Below are 15,215 nucleotides of genomic sequence, written 5' to 3' on the forward strand. Positions count from 1 at the left end.
AGAAACACACATTTACCTTTGACCCAGTTAAAATATTAACATTTTCTTACGATTAGTTCGGAAACGTTCATAGACACATAGTTGTACATCACCGCTTCATACGTCACAACACATTTCACTCAACTGTACATTTTCATTCAGTTTTACCGTTCTTCTTGACTATTATTGTAATCAGAGAGAAATTAAGAAGGAAGAGAAAACCAGGTGGAAAATGTTTATTTTACAACTGTCTGACTCACAGCCCAATTGTCTTTGGGTTGTATATTTTATAGCTGTACATTGCCTTGTAAAAGTAGTTCATTGCTGTACATATCTTTCATTTCCTTTTATCACCAGACATTGCCAAGATTCCCAAGACACCCAATGACCCCATTTTTTTTTGTTTGTTTGTTTTTTTACTTTATGAACAAAAAGACAAAGCAAAGATTGTTATATTGAGCACACTAGATAAAGATACAGAGGATATGAAGCTTGCAAGATGTCATGAAGGACCATTCCACAAAAGAGCCAACCTGGAGAAAGTCATGGCAGAATACAAAGATTTGAGCGCCATCTAGTCATAAATCCAATTAAGCTGCAAGCAACAAGTGTTTGTAGCATGATGATAGTAAAACCAGCTAAATGTGCACACTTGAGAAAATAATTATCGCGATAAAAAAATCCAAGTCCCCAATTTAGAACATGAAACTGGTATAACCTCAGAAAAAACACATATATAAATAAGAAGTTGAAAATACCCCCATTACATTAAAAAAAGCTGTTTAAGAGATAGGACAAAATGTCCATTAGGCGGTTAAACATAAAGCAAATTGGATTGAATTATTTTTTTCATATGGTCAAAAGACAGATAAAAGTGGGAAAATGCAACATCCTTTTCAGGACTTGCATTTAAAAAGAAGATAACTCGGTCTCTCTTCTCAGTTTTCCTCTCCTCTTCATCTCTTCACCGCTCCTTCATTAATTCCTCCATCCCTTTATTTCACTGGTCTCTTCAAGCCGACCTTGATGCTTTTAGGAAGTCCCATTTCTATCAGTAGATTGTGAAACTGATAAAGCACAAAGAATTAGATTTTGCAACAAGTACAGTCTGGGAAACATTTTATAATTGATCCTGACCTCTAAACTTTGGAGTTAAGGTAATGGTCATCTTTATAACTTTGCTAGCAAAATGTTTATGGTTTTGAGTAAAGAATGGAAATTGATATTAAGTGTTTTCTCCAGTCATATTCTGTATCTCACCTGCACTAATACCAGTTCTTTGATGTCATCTTCACTCAGTTGTCTTTTGGACGTGAGTGTCACTCCCAGTTTGATCACATGTTCTGCCAAGAAAAAAAAAAGTTATCTGCATTGACGGGATGTTTTGGAGCCTGCAATTTGGTTTACTTTTGCCACAAACTTTGCAAAATACTGGAGCCATAAAATTAATGGAACAATAACTTCCAAAATTGATATCAATATACATAGAAGAAAATGTGAAATTAGTTCTGGAGACTTACAGTATTAAAAAGTTATGTGAATGTTTTCTGTTTAATCATCATAATCATTGTCATCATTTTCCTTACATTTTATACATTGACAGTTACTTCTGTATGTGCACCAACCAACAGAATATTATGCTTCTCATAGAAATAATAATTTTACTCACGAGTAATGGGTCTTGTTTGGTCCATTGTCTTGAGATGGCCGGTGGTTGAGTCCACCTCACTGGTGGTTCGTTTGTTTGAATTCACAGTAGCGGGGGTGGAATAATGTGATTTGTATAGAGTTTGGACTACAAAATTGAGACATCGACAAATGTAGTTCTATATTTTATCACAAACAGTATAATAGAGAACATATTTTCTACTCGAATAATGGGATGAGAGTCAGCACTTCCAAATCTGGACTGACTGGGAGCAGCCCAACTTATATGTGGTGTTCCCCATGGGTCCCTATTTGAGCCCATTTCATTTTGAGATGACAAGTTTATTTTTGGGACTTTAACCCCCATCCAATCGCTAAAAAATGCAGAAATTTCCAAATGTCAAAAGTTTTTGATACCAAATCACAGCATGAATTCTTTATGGTGTTCCTCAAGGTCTTGGTGTCTTAATGTGGCATTTTAGAGGGATTTTTGACCATTTTTATCAATTCTCGAGTGGTCAAAAATGGTAAAATTTTGTACCAAATCTATGTAACAAATGGTATCAACCCAAAAATTGTTGCAACAACTCATGAGACATAATTGAGCATGGGAATGACCATCATATACTTCCATCGTAATGTTCTAAGCCCTTATACACTCTAAACTTTCAAAATTTGAATAGGTACCTAACCAAAACACAATGTTTATCACAGGTTTGTGACTAGAAATATTCGACACACAGTGCTGAGCTGCATCTCAAATAAATCTTCAGGTTCCCAGCTTTCAGATGATGTAAACCACTTCTATGTGGCATATACTGTTGAGCTGCTATCTCCCCCTAAAGATCCCCTGTCCCCCCATAAAAAGACAAAAATGGGTCTATGGTTAATATTTCACCATAAACCCCATTTTTGTTGCTTTGTGAATAATATCTAGCTTAATATTCTTCCATAATCCAGCAACATGAATTGCATTTTAGCTGATTTTCTGAAATGAAAAATAAATACATTTTATTTCTCTCACCAGGAATGGATGTAATGTGGTTCTGTTCTGGAGTTGAAAATGGCAGAAATGAGATAATGTATGTACTGGTTGCATCTCTTTCAGTGGTTATTTTGTTTTCGGTCACTGTGGTGATAGTCGAAAATGGCTGGTTTGGTGTTACACCTGCAAAATGGAGAAATGGTATTTATAGGAAGCTGCATTACCATAAACAATAAAAAAATGAAAAATAACATAATTTCACTCACCAGTAGTGGGTCCTGCTTGGTCCACCTCTGGGGTTGAAGGCTGCTGAGATGAGGTAATATCTGTGCTGAGATGACCAGTGGTTGATTCTAACTCAGTTGAGCTTTCAATGTTTGGGTTCACTGTGGTGGTGGACATGAGTGAATTTTTTGGAATTTCTTTTGGAAAATTGACAAATAGTTAATAAAAATATACTAAACAAAGGGTTTGAGGATGATTCCCAGCTTCATATTCTTGAAAAACCCCAGCAACATGACTGACATTTTAGCATAGTATGATGAAGGATGAAAAACTGTCTTTGATGATTGATTAATCTGTTTGAGTCATTTTAAGAAAAGAATGTCCAAATTCTCTGATTACAGCTTCTCAAATGTGAATATTTTCTGGTTTGCTTAGTCTTCTGTGATAGTAAACTGAATATACGTAGGTTATGGACTGTTGGTTGGGACAAAAGATATTTGAGGACACCATCTTTGGCTTTGTTCACCATTTTATGACATTTTGTGGACCAACAACTTGATTAAGAAATTGCCAGATTAATTGATAATTCAAATAATCGCAACCCTACTTTTGTCGCTCACCAGAAATGGATGTTGTTTGATCCAGTTCTGGGGTTGTAAGCTGCGCAGATGTGGAAATCTCTGTACTGGTTGAGTCTCTTTCGGTGGTGGTTATTTTGTTTTGGGTCATTGTGGTGGTAGTGGTGGACAAAAGTGGCTGGCTTGGAGTTTCATCTGCAAAATGGAGACATGGTATTCACAGGGTGCAAAATATACATAAAAGTAACATATAATTATATTTATATAAACATTTCACTCACCAGTCATGGGTCTGGTTTGATTCACCTCTGAGGTTGAAGGCTGCACAGATGAGGTTCTGAGGTGACCGGTCGTTGATTTTATCTCAGTGGTTGTTCTTTTATTTGGGGTCTCTGGGGTGGTGGACAAGAGTAAGTTGTTTGGAGTTTCTTCTGTAAAAACAGAGGCACTGAAATTGAATATTTAATCAATTAGTTTGGGAAGATCATTTCCACTGAACTGATTTATGACCATCAACAATATACTGGAGGTAATGTCTGTACTGGTTGGGTCTTCTTTAGTGGTGGTCATTTTATTTTTGGTAACTGTGGTGTTGTTGGTAGACAGAACTGGCTTGTTTGGAGTTTCTAAAGGCTGCTCAGATGAGGTGATCTCTGTACTGGTTGAGTGTCCCTCAGTGGTGGTTATTTTGTTTTGGGTCACTGTGGTGGACAAAACCGGCTTTTTTGGAGTTTCATCTGAAAAATGCAGACATGATAATTATTCACAAGGTTGGATATTACCACCAACCAATCACCAATTAATAGCTAGTAATTAATAACAACAGCCCGTTTTTCCTTGGTCCAATTTACATGTGATGGTATCCAGAGGTCCCTACTCAGGCCTATTCTATTTTCAGCTGGCATGCTTCCATTGATTACATTGAACTGAGGTCCCTCACCAGGAATGGATGTCTTTCGATCCACCAGTGAGGTTGACAGTCGCTCAAAGGAAGTCATCTCTGTACTGGTTAAGTCTTCCTCACTGGTGGTTACTTTGCTTTGGGTCAATGTGGTGGTGGTGGACAGAACTTGCTGATTTGGAGTTTGATCTGCAAAACAGATCACAGTAGTGGTGCTTGCAACGTGTGATTTTTGTGTAGTTTGGTCGACAAAATTGAGACGTAGACACAAAGAAATATTTTTATCACATACGGTATAATAGAGAACATTTTAGTCCTCAAAAAATGGGATGAGAGTCAGAACTTCCAAGTCTGTGACCTCAGAAAATATTATGGATTGCCTCATTAGGGTTGGGAGCAAGTTCTTTCTTGGCCCAATGTATATGCAGCGTCCCCTATGGGTTCCTACTTGAGCCCATTCCATTTTGAACTGAAATGTTTCCTTTGGGATACATAATGTAATATTTAGCCATAATCTCCACTTATGATGCTGTATGAACGATGCCCAGTATAATATTCTTCTAAAACCCAGCAACATGAATGACATTTTAGCTCCTTTTCAGATACTGTTGGAGTGTAATGAAGAACGAAAATTTGTTTCATGTGGCTCACCAGGAATGTATGTTGTTTGATCCGGTTCTAGGATTGAAAGCTGTGCAGATGTGGAAATCTCTGTACTGGTTGATTCTTTATTTGTGGTGGTTATTTTGTTTTTGTAAAAAAATAAATATATAATTATATTCATATAAAAATTTCACTCACTAGTCATGGGTCTGGTTTGATTCACCTCTGAGGTTGAAGGCTGCCCAATTGAGGTTCTGAGATGACCTGTGGTTGATTTTACCTCAGTGGTTCTTCTATTTTCGATCTCTGTGGTGGTGGACAAGGGTGAGTTGTTTGGAGTTTCTTCTGTACAACACAGGCATTGAAATTAAATATATTAATCAGTGAATTTGGAGAAGATTTCCACTGAGCTGATTTATGACTGTAAACAACATACTAGAGGTAATCTCTGTACTGGTTGGGTCTTTTTTAATGGTGGTCATTTTGTTTTGGATAACAGTGGTCTTGGTGGTGGTGGTGCTGCTGCTGCTGGTGGACAAAAATGGCTTGTTTGGAGTTTCATCTGCAAAATGGACACATGGCATTCATTCACAGGGTTGGAATTTACAGCCAACAATACATCCCATTTAATTAAATGTCTCTCACTGGATGTTGTTTGATCCAGTTTTGTGGCTAAAGGCTGCTCAGATGAAGTAATCTCCGTCCTGGTTAAGTGTCCCTCAATTGTGGTTATTTTATTTTGGTTCATTGTGGTGGTTTTGGTAGACAAAACTGGCTGTTTTGGAGTTTGAACTGCAAAATGGAGACATGGTGTTCACAGGTTACAATGTTAACACAACAAATAAAAGTGAAAATAAAAGTAATTTCACTCACCAGTCATGGGTCTTGTTTGATTCACCTCTGAGGTTGAGGGCTGCCCAGATGAAGTTCTGAGATGAGAGGTGGTTGATTTTATCTCAGTGGTTCTTTTATTTGGGGTCCCTGGGGTGGTGGATAAGAGTGAGTTGTTTGGAGTTTCTTCTGTAAAACAGAGGCATTGAAATTGAATTTATTAATCAATGAGTTTGGGAAGATCATTTCCACTGAACTGATTCATAATCATCAAACATGTGCTAGAGGTAATGTCTGTACTGGTTGGGTCTTCTGTACTGGTGGTCATTTTGTTATGGGTAAATGTAGTGTTGGTGGTCATGGTGGACAGAACAGACTTGTTTGGAGTTTCATCTGCAAAATGAAGACATGATGTTAATTCACAGGATTAGATTTTACAGCAAATCAATCACCAGTCAATAGCAAACAAATAAGAGCATCTATTGTAAAAGCTAAAATACCCAATGGATAGATAAATACTTAGGTACTGTAATAACAATGAATATTCTTATCCGTTTAAGTACTACATTTTCCAATAAAAGTGTGAAAATCATCATATACCCCAAAGAACTTTATGAGTTCCTTTGTCATTTCCTGAAAGGTTAGAAGTCAATGACTCATGAGTTTTATTAATGAATAACAATTTTCTTTCACTGTATAGTTACTAATAGTAACATGTGCACTTGAGGTACCAATAAGGTATAAGTGTAACATTAAAACATAACAATTCAATGTATTTCTCCAGGATACATCCCATTTAAATTAAATGTCTCTCACTGGATGTTGTTTGATCCAGTGTCATTGTTGAAGGCCGGTCAGATGAGGTGATCTCTGTACTGGTTGAGGGTCCCTCAGTGGTGATTATTTTGTTTTGGATCAGTGTGGCGGTGGTGGTGGACAAAACTGCCTTTTTTGGAGTTTCATCTGCAAAACAGATCACAGTAGTGGTGCTTGAAACATGTAATTTGTGTGGAGTTTGGTCTACAAAATTGAGACAGATACACTGATATATTTTTATCACATACAGTATAATAGAGAATATTTTCCTCCTTAAAACATGGGATGAGAGTCAGAACTTCCAAGTCTGAGACCTGAGAAAAAATTATGGATTACCTCCTTACAATTGGGAGCAAGTTCTTTCTTGGCCCAATGTATATGCGGCGTTCCTCAGGGGTCCCTACTTGAGCCCATTCCATTTTGAACTGACATGCTTCCTTTGGGATACATAATGTAATATTTCGCCATAATCTCCAATTACGATGCTATATGAATGATGCCCAGTATAATATTCTTCTAAAACCCAGCAACATAAATGACATTTTAGCTCCTTTTCAGATACTGAAGTGTAATGAAGAATCAAAAGTTCTTTTATGTCACTCACCAGGAATGTATGTTGTTTGATCCAGTTCTGGGGTTGAAGGCTGCGCAGATGTGGAAATTTCTGTGCTGGTTGAGTCTCTTTCGGTGGTGGTTATTTTGTTTTGGGTCATTGTGGTGGTAGTGGTGGACAAAAGTGGCTGGCTCGCAGTTGTTTCACCTGCAAAATGGAGGCATTGTATTGACATGGTGCAATGTTTTAATAATAAAAATAAAGTAAATTTACCGACGAACAGTGGGTCTTGTTTGGTCCCTCTCTGCTCCCATCTCTGTACTGAGAAGATCAGTGATTATTATTATTATTATTATTATTATTATTATTATTTATCTCAATGGTGGCTGCCGAGCATGATGCATACGTAGATCTAAGCACCGTCTTAAAAGTCCAAAAACTTATCAAAATACCTTGCAATTCAGAAACTTATCTAGTTCAGTTTATATCTAAATGTCCCTATGAAATGTCGGGTTCAAGAGCAGTGAGAAATATGGCATCTCAGGAAGGTCAACAAACATAGGTCCAACTCAAGAATCACCCTGTGGGATCAAGACATTTATTGCTTATATGAATATTATTGATCCATGGCGCATACGGAACCCAACGATTAAGAATTATACTTTTTTCTCTGCTAGACACAAAATATACTTGAGAGTTGACTACATATTTGTTTCTCTTCACCTGAACCATTATATTAACTCTACTGATATAATTCCTATTATAATATCAGACCATGCCCCAGTGATATATCATTTTCAGATCCTGCAGAGCACCCATAAATATACACACAGGTGGCACTTCAGTATATTACTTAAGAGTTCTGAGATCTTTGAACAACTGAAAAATAACCCTAAAGTATTTTTAGAAATTAATTCAGAAATGGCATCTTCACCTCACATACTTTGGGAAACAACTAAATGCTTTACATTTGTTTTCCATTTAAAGCTATCCAGAAAACATAGAATCACACAACTAGAAAGTGAAAAACAGGCACTAGAATCTGATCAAAAGCGTCAGCTCTCTGATCGGTCTCACTCAACTCTCTTGGCTCTGACATTTGAATTAAATAGTTTGCTCAAGGCTAAAGTTGAATTCATAATCCACTGTACTAGAGTTACATATTAGAATCAGAGTAAAAGTTCAAGTAGACTGCTAGCTCCCAGGTTAAAACAAAATGAATCGTTCTCCACCATTAGTGCAATCCAAATCCATCAGGACCCATTACTCAGGACCCAGGTGAAATAAATTATACCTTTGAATCATTTTATTTTCATCTCTACACAGCTGAACCTATTCCTGATCTGACTGCCCTCAAATCATATCTGTCAGAGCTCAACCTACCTCCTTTGACTAGTGAGAACGCAGAATGCCTTGAGGTACCAGTTACTTTCTTAGAACTTATAGAGGCTTTGAATTTGATGCAAAGAGCAAAATCGTCAGGCCTCGATGGTTTGCCTCCAGAGCTTCTCCAAGAATTGCTGGTCCTTTCACCAAAATGCATCACTTATATCAGTGTTGCTTAAAAAAATTAAACCTCCTCTGAGATGCAGCAGTTACAGACCAGTATCACTCATTACAACAGAACTGAAGCTCTTTGCTAAAGTCTTAGTTAAAAGGATGAAGCCATATGTGGGCAAGCTAATTTATCACGACCATACAGGATTTATAAAGGGGAGACTTACGTCAGACAATATTAGACGGCTTTTCCACATCATACATGCATCTGAATCAGATGCACACCCTACAGTTATGTTTAGCTTGGATGTGCAAATAGCCATCGGTAGAGTGGGTTGGGAATACCTATGAGTTTTTGAGGAATTTGGACTTGGTAGAAACTTCATATCAATGGTTAAAACACTTGTACAAACAGGTTATATTCTGTCTATTATGTTTTAAAAACATTTAAATTGAATTCCATTTAAATTAAATGTTTCTCACTGGATGTTGTTTGATCCAGTGTTGTTGCTGAAGGCTGCTCAGATGAGGTGATCTCTGTATTGGTTGAGTGTCCTTCAGTGGTGGTTATTTTGTTTTGGGTCACTGTGGTGTTGTTGTTGGTGGTGGTGAAAAAAGCTGATTGGTTTGGAGTTTCATCTACAAAAAAGTAGAGACATGGCGTTAACCGGATGGAACATTACCACCCTTAAAAATAAAAATAACTTCACCCACCTGTAATGGGTCTTGTCGGTCTTGTCTGGTCTACCTCTGGGGAGGTAATCTCTGTACTGACATGTCCAGTGGTTGATTCTTTCTCAGGTGAGTCTTCTGATCTTTCTTCTATAAAACAAACACAGCAGTAGTGAGTAGTACAGTAATCCAAAATTTAGGGTAAGATTATTTCTTCTGAAATGATTCCTTTTATGGCTCCCAACAACATACCAGAGGTAATCTCTGTACTGGCTGAGGTTGCCTCAGTGGTGGTTACTTTGTTTGGTGTCACTTTGGTGATGTAGAGGGTGGTAGTGGTTGTGGTTGTGGTGGTTGTGGACAAAACTGGCTTGTCCGGAGTTTCATGGGTAAAATTGACACATAATATAAAATCAGAAAAAAGACAAACAAACCTTGCTCTGAAGATTTTTCATTGGAGCTACTTCCTAAAGAAGAAATCCTCTCCTGTCATTCTAAATCTATGTACTGATTTTGGTGAAGTTAAACACTTTAGTGATATTTATGGTGATTTGTTCGTAACAAAAAGAACTACTTCGTATGAGCAGTGATATCCACCAAAAGGCTTTCACCAAAACTGAGATGGACCCACTCACTGTTTCTTCTATCTCCGTAGCAAATAAAAGCAAGCTTCCTGTTGCACTTTTCATCTGACCACAGGCCTGCGTTGCCCAGATCAGTCGCAATGCAGTACTGCTTCCCTCCAAAATTATCTGGCTGTCCACGCTTCCAGTAACGGTATTTGGAGTCACTCTGGTCTGACCATTCCCGCCTCCTGCACAGACAAACAGAGGCCTGAACATTTTTGGGGGGTACGGGTATGGCCTTAATTTAAGTGCCATTGAAAAGAAATTGGGAGAGAAGCTGGGGATGATGTGAATTATTTTGGAGTGTAAGAAATTCTTATTAAAACTACATCTAATGAGAAAGAGATGTGGAACAAGAGGAGTCTACAGCCATGATATCCAGAGCTCTGTGCTTTGAGTTAAATGCTAACATGCTCTTAAAGACAATGCTATGCTGATGTTACGCAGGTATAATATTTACCATGTTCATCATCTTAGTTTATGTTAGCACTGGACAAATTTAAAACATTACCTGATGTTCTAGCCGGCAAGTTATCACAACTGATTGAGACTGAGGTATGAATGCATAATTTCAATCTAATGGTTGTCTGGACAATTCATTCAAAACCTCAAATTTTAAACTCATAGTGGCACTAGAGGAGAAGTAAGGGGATTCATCATCTGGTTACTGTCAATGTCTGTACAAAGTCTAAAGGCAATCCATTGTTAAGATATTTCAGTCTGAACCAAAGTGGTGGGCTGACCAACTCACATTGAGATCCGAGGAGCCACAAGGATATCATTGCTAAAAAGATCAAGGTCAAGGTAACCGTTATTATCCCCAAGGGGCAATTTGTTTCATAGCCAGCAGTAAATAAATACAATCAACAACACAACCAACCTACACTCAAACAAATTACACAAAAAAGACAAAGAATTACATAATACAGTTCAAAAAGCCAATGGTAGCAGGGACAAATGAGTTTTTTAAGTCTAAAAACTAAAAAACCTTTTTTCAGTAAAAAGCTAGTAAGTGGACCTTGAGCATTTCCAACGTCAGGAATGGAGTTTCTCTCTGATCAGTTTTTCCTACATCTGCCCAAACCGTTTTGTGCATTTATTTAACTCTTCTAGTGTTTTGTCACAACCTGAAACAAGAAGAAAAAGATTTTTTGCAGGAGTTGGATCCCTTCTGCGACCACTTTGAAGGTTACCATCTAGCACACACAGTGACATATACGGTATGTGTTTTCCAGACCTATAGAGGCCGATCCAGACACTCCTGTTTTTGGTGAGACGCTGTATTTCCTGGTTCACTTTCTTGTCCCTAACACTGGCCAGGTCTGTGTAGCGCCTCCTGCAGTACCGCTGGGCATCAGACCAGCTCCTCTCCTTCTCAACAAAAACAAAACGCTGACTGATTTCGGTTCCTGTGAAGAAGAGAAATGGAGATCAGAGAGAGTTTACACCTGTCAGTGTGAAGACATTATGAGTTGTATCTGAGGTCTTTCTGCTCTCTAACAGTCAAAAATGGTTTGATTGAGCTCTAAAGTAATAACACACTACATCTACTCATTTATGCGTCCATCCAGGAATTTATTTATGAGGATAAATATGAATTTAGACCATCGTAGCAGATGAAAGGGTGTCTCAGGTTGCACTGGGAGTCCTCCCACACCCCTGTGCTCCACATCTTCACACACATCTGGTTTCCGAGGAAGTTGTCAGGCTGACTAAAATCCCAGTTCCTGTACTTGTCTTTTTTGTCTCTGTAGTAACGGCTGTCTGACAATGACCACCTCCAGCTGGTGAGGTTATCATGCAGCCCAATCCAGGCCTTCTTAGTGTAGCCTCCAGTAGAGTCCTGAGCTGTGTTAACCAGTCGGTTCATTTCCTCTATATTGTTCACCGTGGCCAAGTCAGTGTACCGCTCTCTGCAGTATGTCTGGGCATCTGACCAGGGCAGGGTTCTACCGATGAAGTGGTACTGGCGAGGAAGGCAGAAGGTAAGAGTACACAGGCCTGTGGATGGAGGACACCATGATTTATCAGTAGGAAGTCACTCATTGTGCCAAATTCCAGCTTTTCACAAGATGACTACAAGGATAAGAAAGAAACAAGAGTCGCTATAGCAGCTCTGTGAGGTTGAACAGCAGTGCGTTCAGCCAAATGCTAACATAAGTATGCTAAGCAATTTCTGACTTTTCTCTAATTTCTGCTTTTTTTCTTATTAAGTATCTGATACTTATTTGGGTTTATGAAATTATTTGAATGAAACAATCAGTGTGTTGGTAAAATATTCAAACCTTATGTCCATACTAAGGCTATAACTCTTGACAATAAATTACAGTAGAAATTGTTTTTTCTTAAGGACTCAGTACAAAAAGGTGTAAGATGCTAAATTTAGTGTGTTCATAAGTTATCCAGACAACAATATTTACACAAATAGTTGCAGTGTCAAAAAATCATAAACTCGTTGTCAAACTTTTCTATTATTTCATTTATTTTATTACATGAAATACATTCAACACTTTAAGCCCAAACTAGCTTTGTCAGGTGCATTCTGTATTAAATATGAATAAATCAAGCATTTGACAGTGTTGTGAGTCTTTTGAAAGACATAAGTTATGTTTACCAGTGAGAAAGATGAGGACAGACAATGTCCACTCCATGTCTGAACTGCTTTCTTTACACCCGTCTGCTTTCCTGCAACACACACGAAAAATTTGTGGAAAAAAAAAAAAAAACACTAAACAACAACACTACCAGCAGCCTTCACTAGTACGGTGCACAAGACCACAGGCAGTCGTGGAATGTGAAGTCCAATTTACTAAAGTGCTGTAATTAAGCGTAATTTTTAGATACTTGAGAATTTTACTCTACACTACTATAACTTTGCATTTCTACTTCACTACATTTCACATGGAAATATTGCACATTTCACTCCAGTACATTTATTTGAAAGAAAGCACGACAAAATATGATGCATTGCTATAGATTAAAAACTACTGAAAGAGCAACGGCCAATGGGGAAACTCCAACACTCAGCCAGCTGACCAATGGCGTAACTTCATCACTCATTCACGGATAACCGTGGTTACAGAGCTGGTCTGTGGCCGGTCCAGCCAAAAAACAGCAATGTAATCTTGGTTGCTACGTTCTTATACACTCACATCCTGCGTGCTGTTATGGGCTGGGGGCCACTGCTCAAAGGTTGACGCCCAGAAACAACACAAACACAGCAAAATAATAAGAAAATAAGAAAATACAGACTGAGGGTAGAGTCTCTGCAGATAAATACACCGCCAAACACTTCTACTGGGTCATAAGTGATGATTGAGAGATTACTTTGTATGAATCTATACATTGTTTTTTTAGAAAAATCCTGCATAACATACCTTTAAAGAGTACACTGATCAGGAGCCTGCTGCAGGCCGATGTCATGTAGAAACAAAGGCAATCAGTGAAAGCAGAACTTTTACTTGTAATGGAGTATGTTCACATTATGTTATTATTTTTACCTTAATAAGGGATCTTAAAAATCTAAGTTCTTACTTTTAATTCTTCAAAAATTCTTAAACCCTCAATTTAGATGCAGAAAAACTCCACAAAAAAACTGTCTACTCTTAAAATGAAGTTGAAGTTTTAAATTAAAGTCTCTTGACATGCATCAGCGGATTCAGTGGTTCAGACGGTGGACGAAAAAAGAAACGTAATTACATTTATATAATAGATAATGGTCTTCACTTACCTGTAGCTGCTTTTTCTTTTTATCCTATTTAGTCTCTGGCTGCGGACACACACTGTAACAACTAGACCGTGCAGTGCAGAGACAGGATGCAATTTAAGAAAAGGTAGTTTTGCATAAGTGGTTGAAACCTTCTCACCAGACAAGTTTCTAACACTTAAAACACTTTCTCATTACACATGCTTTCTCCGCTCTCCTGTTGCACTGAGTGACATGACATGATTTTCCAGAGCCGAACAGGTTTTCATTGTAAGGGACAGGCAGCCGCGGGGTTTCGAAAGGTCGAGTCACTTTTAAGACTTTCAAAAGTTTTCTTGGCTAAGACGAGCGACGACCTTTATTTAGGAATAAAAGCAGCATTTTTTTGACAAAGATCTTCGGTGTCAAAAGGTCAAACGTGGCTGTGTACTGTCTCCGGTAAAAGCTTGAGAGGGTGTTGAGTTCACAGCTTTTACCTTCTCAAGTAAGTTTGTGTGTGAAAGATTAATGCTTTAATTATACCAATTCATTATGAAGCTGTGAGTCAAAGGCAATTACCTGGTAATATGAAATAGCACTATAAATATAATACAAAGCTTCTTCCGAATGATAAACCAAATTTAAAACATTAAAATGGAATAAATACTAAAGACTACAGCTTCTTGACCTCCTTGTCAAATCCGATTTTGTTCTTTATGGGTATTTATGGATGCAGTTATCTGCCAAAACTAATTTTATAACCTCTAAAACACTGTTTATTACTCAGTAATGAGCGAACATACTGGATTTTAATCAAACAGGCCTTCCTCAGTTTCAGCAAACAGGACAAATTAAATATTTGAAACCAGATTACTCGTCAGCTTTGAGAAAAACAGCAGCAGAATATGGGAACTGGAAGTCTGCAACACAAAAATGTCTGATGAAATTCTCAACTAAGTACTGTTTGGCCCTGAGCATCAAACAAGCTCATTGGCTGCTCCGGTTTCTCGTCAGGAGGCGGGTTCGCTACAGAGTTGTTGGAGCTGAACTGACATTATACCCCAAAAAAAAATCTATGAAAGAAAAGCACGATCCATCTTTTAGAATGAAAAACAGACCATTCAAAAAACAAACAGTTCCTTTTAATTTTATTACAAAAACAAAAACAGGATTTTTCAGAATTAACAGTACAACATATCTACTCAGAATGAACAAAAAAGGGGGGACAAAGAGGAGGACAAGTGCGAGGGAGAAGGTGTGTATGTGTGTGTGCGTGCGCACCGGTGTGCATAAATTTACAAACCTTATTAAAAAAAAAAAAAGTAAATCAGAAAATGAATTATCTGCCCCCCTCAAAAAAAACAAAAACAAAAAAAGGCAAATGTTCCATTTTACAACCACAATTTTAACGAACTGGAGAAAACATGAGAAGTGAAAAGTAGACGAGGAGGTGGGGAGGGTTTTATATAAAACACTTGGCAGAAGATATGTCAAGACTTTTATTATCCATTAGTTAAGAAAGTCATCTTTTTTCTTTTTTTTCTTTTTTGTTTTAAACAGAAAATAAACAATGCTTGCAATAAAAACCCATTTAATCACACATGCACACACACACAC

General features: G+C 37.7%; 2 protein-coding genes across 2 annotated transcripts; both read right to left on the minus strand.

Moving 5' to 3' along the window:
• Positions 1-250: 250 nt before the first annotated feature.
• On the minus strand, positions 251-5,798 carry LOC121889966 (cell wall protein DAN4-like). The gene is made up of 12 exons (XM_042402210.1): positions 5,792-5,798; positions 5,564-5,710; positions 5,355-5,480; positions 5,117-5,263; positions 4,355-4,504; positions 3,696-3,845; positions 3,457-3,609; positions 2,878-2,997; positions 2,651-2,794; positions 1,649-1,774; positions 1,240-1,322; positions 251-1,046 (listed from the first exon to the last, which is right to left on the minus strand). Exons 1-12 carry the CDS (start codon positions 5,796-5,798, stop codon positions 975-977), a joined length of 1,425 nt encoding a protein of 474 aa, XP_042258144.1. The 3' UTR covers positions 251-974.
• Positions 5,799-11,492: 5,694 nt separating this feature from the next.
• Positions 11,493-12,564, minus strand: LOC121889967 (asialoglycoprotein receptor 2-like). Its single transcript, XM_042402211.1, has 2 exons — positions 12,528-12,564; positions 11,493-11,914 (listed from the first exon to the last, which is right to left on the minus strand). Exons 1-2 carry the CDS (start codon positions 12,562-12,564, stop codon positions 11,493-11,495), a joined length of 459 nt encoding a protein of 152 aa, XP_042258145.1.
• Between the last annotated feature and the right edge of the window lie 2,651 nt (positions 12,565-15,215).

The sequence above is a fragment of the Thunnus maccoyii genome, chromosome 22, assembly GCF_910596095.1.
Source record: "Thunnus maccoyii chromosome 22, fThuMac1.1, whole genome shotgun sequence".
Lineage (NCBI taxonomy): Eukaryota > Metazoa > Chordata > Actinopteri > Scombriformes > Scombridae > Thunnus > Thunnus maccoyii.

Excerpts from the sequence above, each read along its gene's own strand:
- LOC121889966 (XM_042402210.1), bottom strand. Across the intron at positions 3,846-4,354 it reads TCGAAAGACATCCATTCCTG|AAGAAACTCCAAACAACTTA; the intron begins GTGAGGGACCTC and ends CTGTTTTTACAG. Across the intron at positions 1,775-2,650 it reads CCACATTACATCCATTCCTG|TCCAAACTCTATACAAATCA; the intron begins GTGAGAGAAATA and ends TCAATTTTGTAG.
- LOC121889967 (XM_042402211.1), bottom strand. The coding sequence starts at position 12,564 with ATGGAGTGGACATTGTCTGTCCTCATCTTTCTCACTG. Across the intron at positions 11,915-12,527 it reads TGTCCTCATCTTTCTCACTG|GCCTGTGTACTCTTACCTTC; the intron begins GTAAACATAACT and ends CTCCATCCACAG.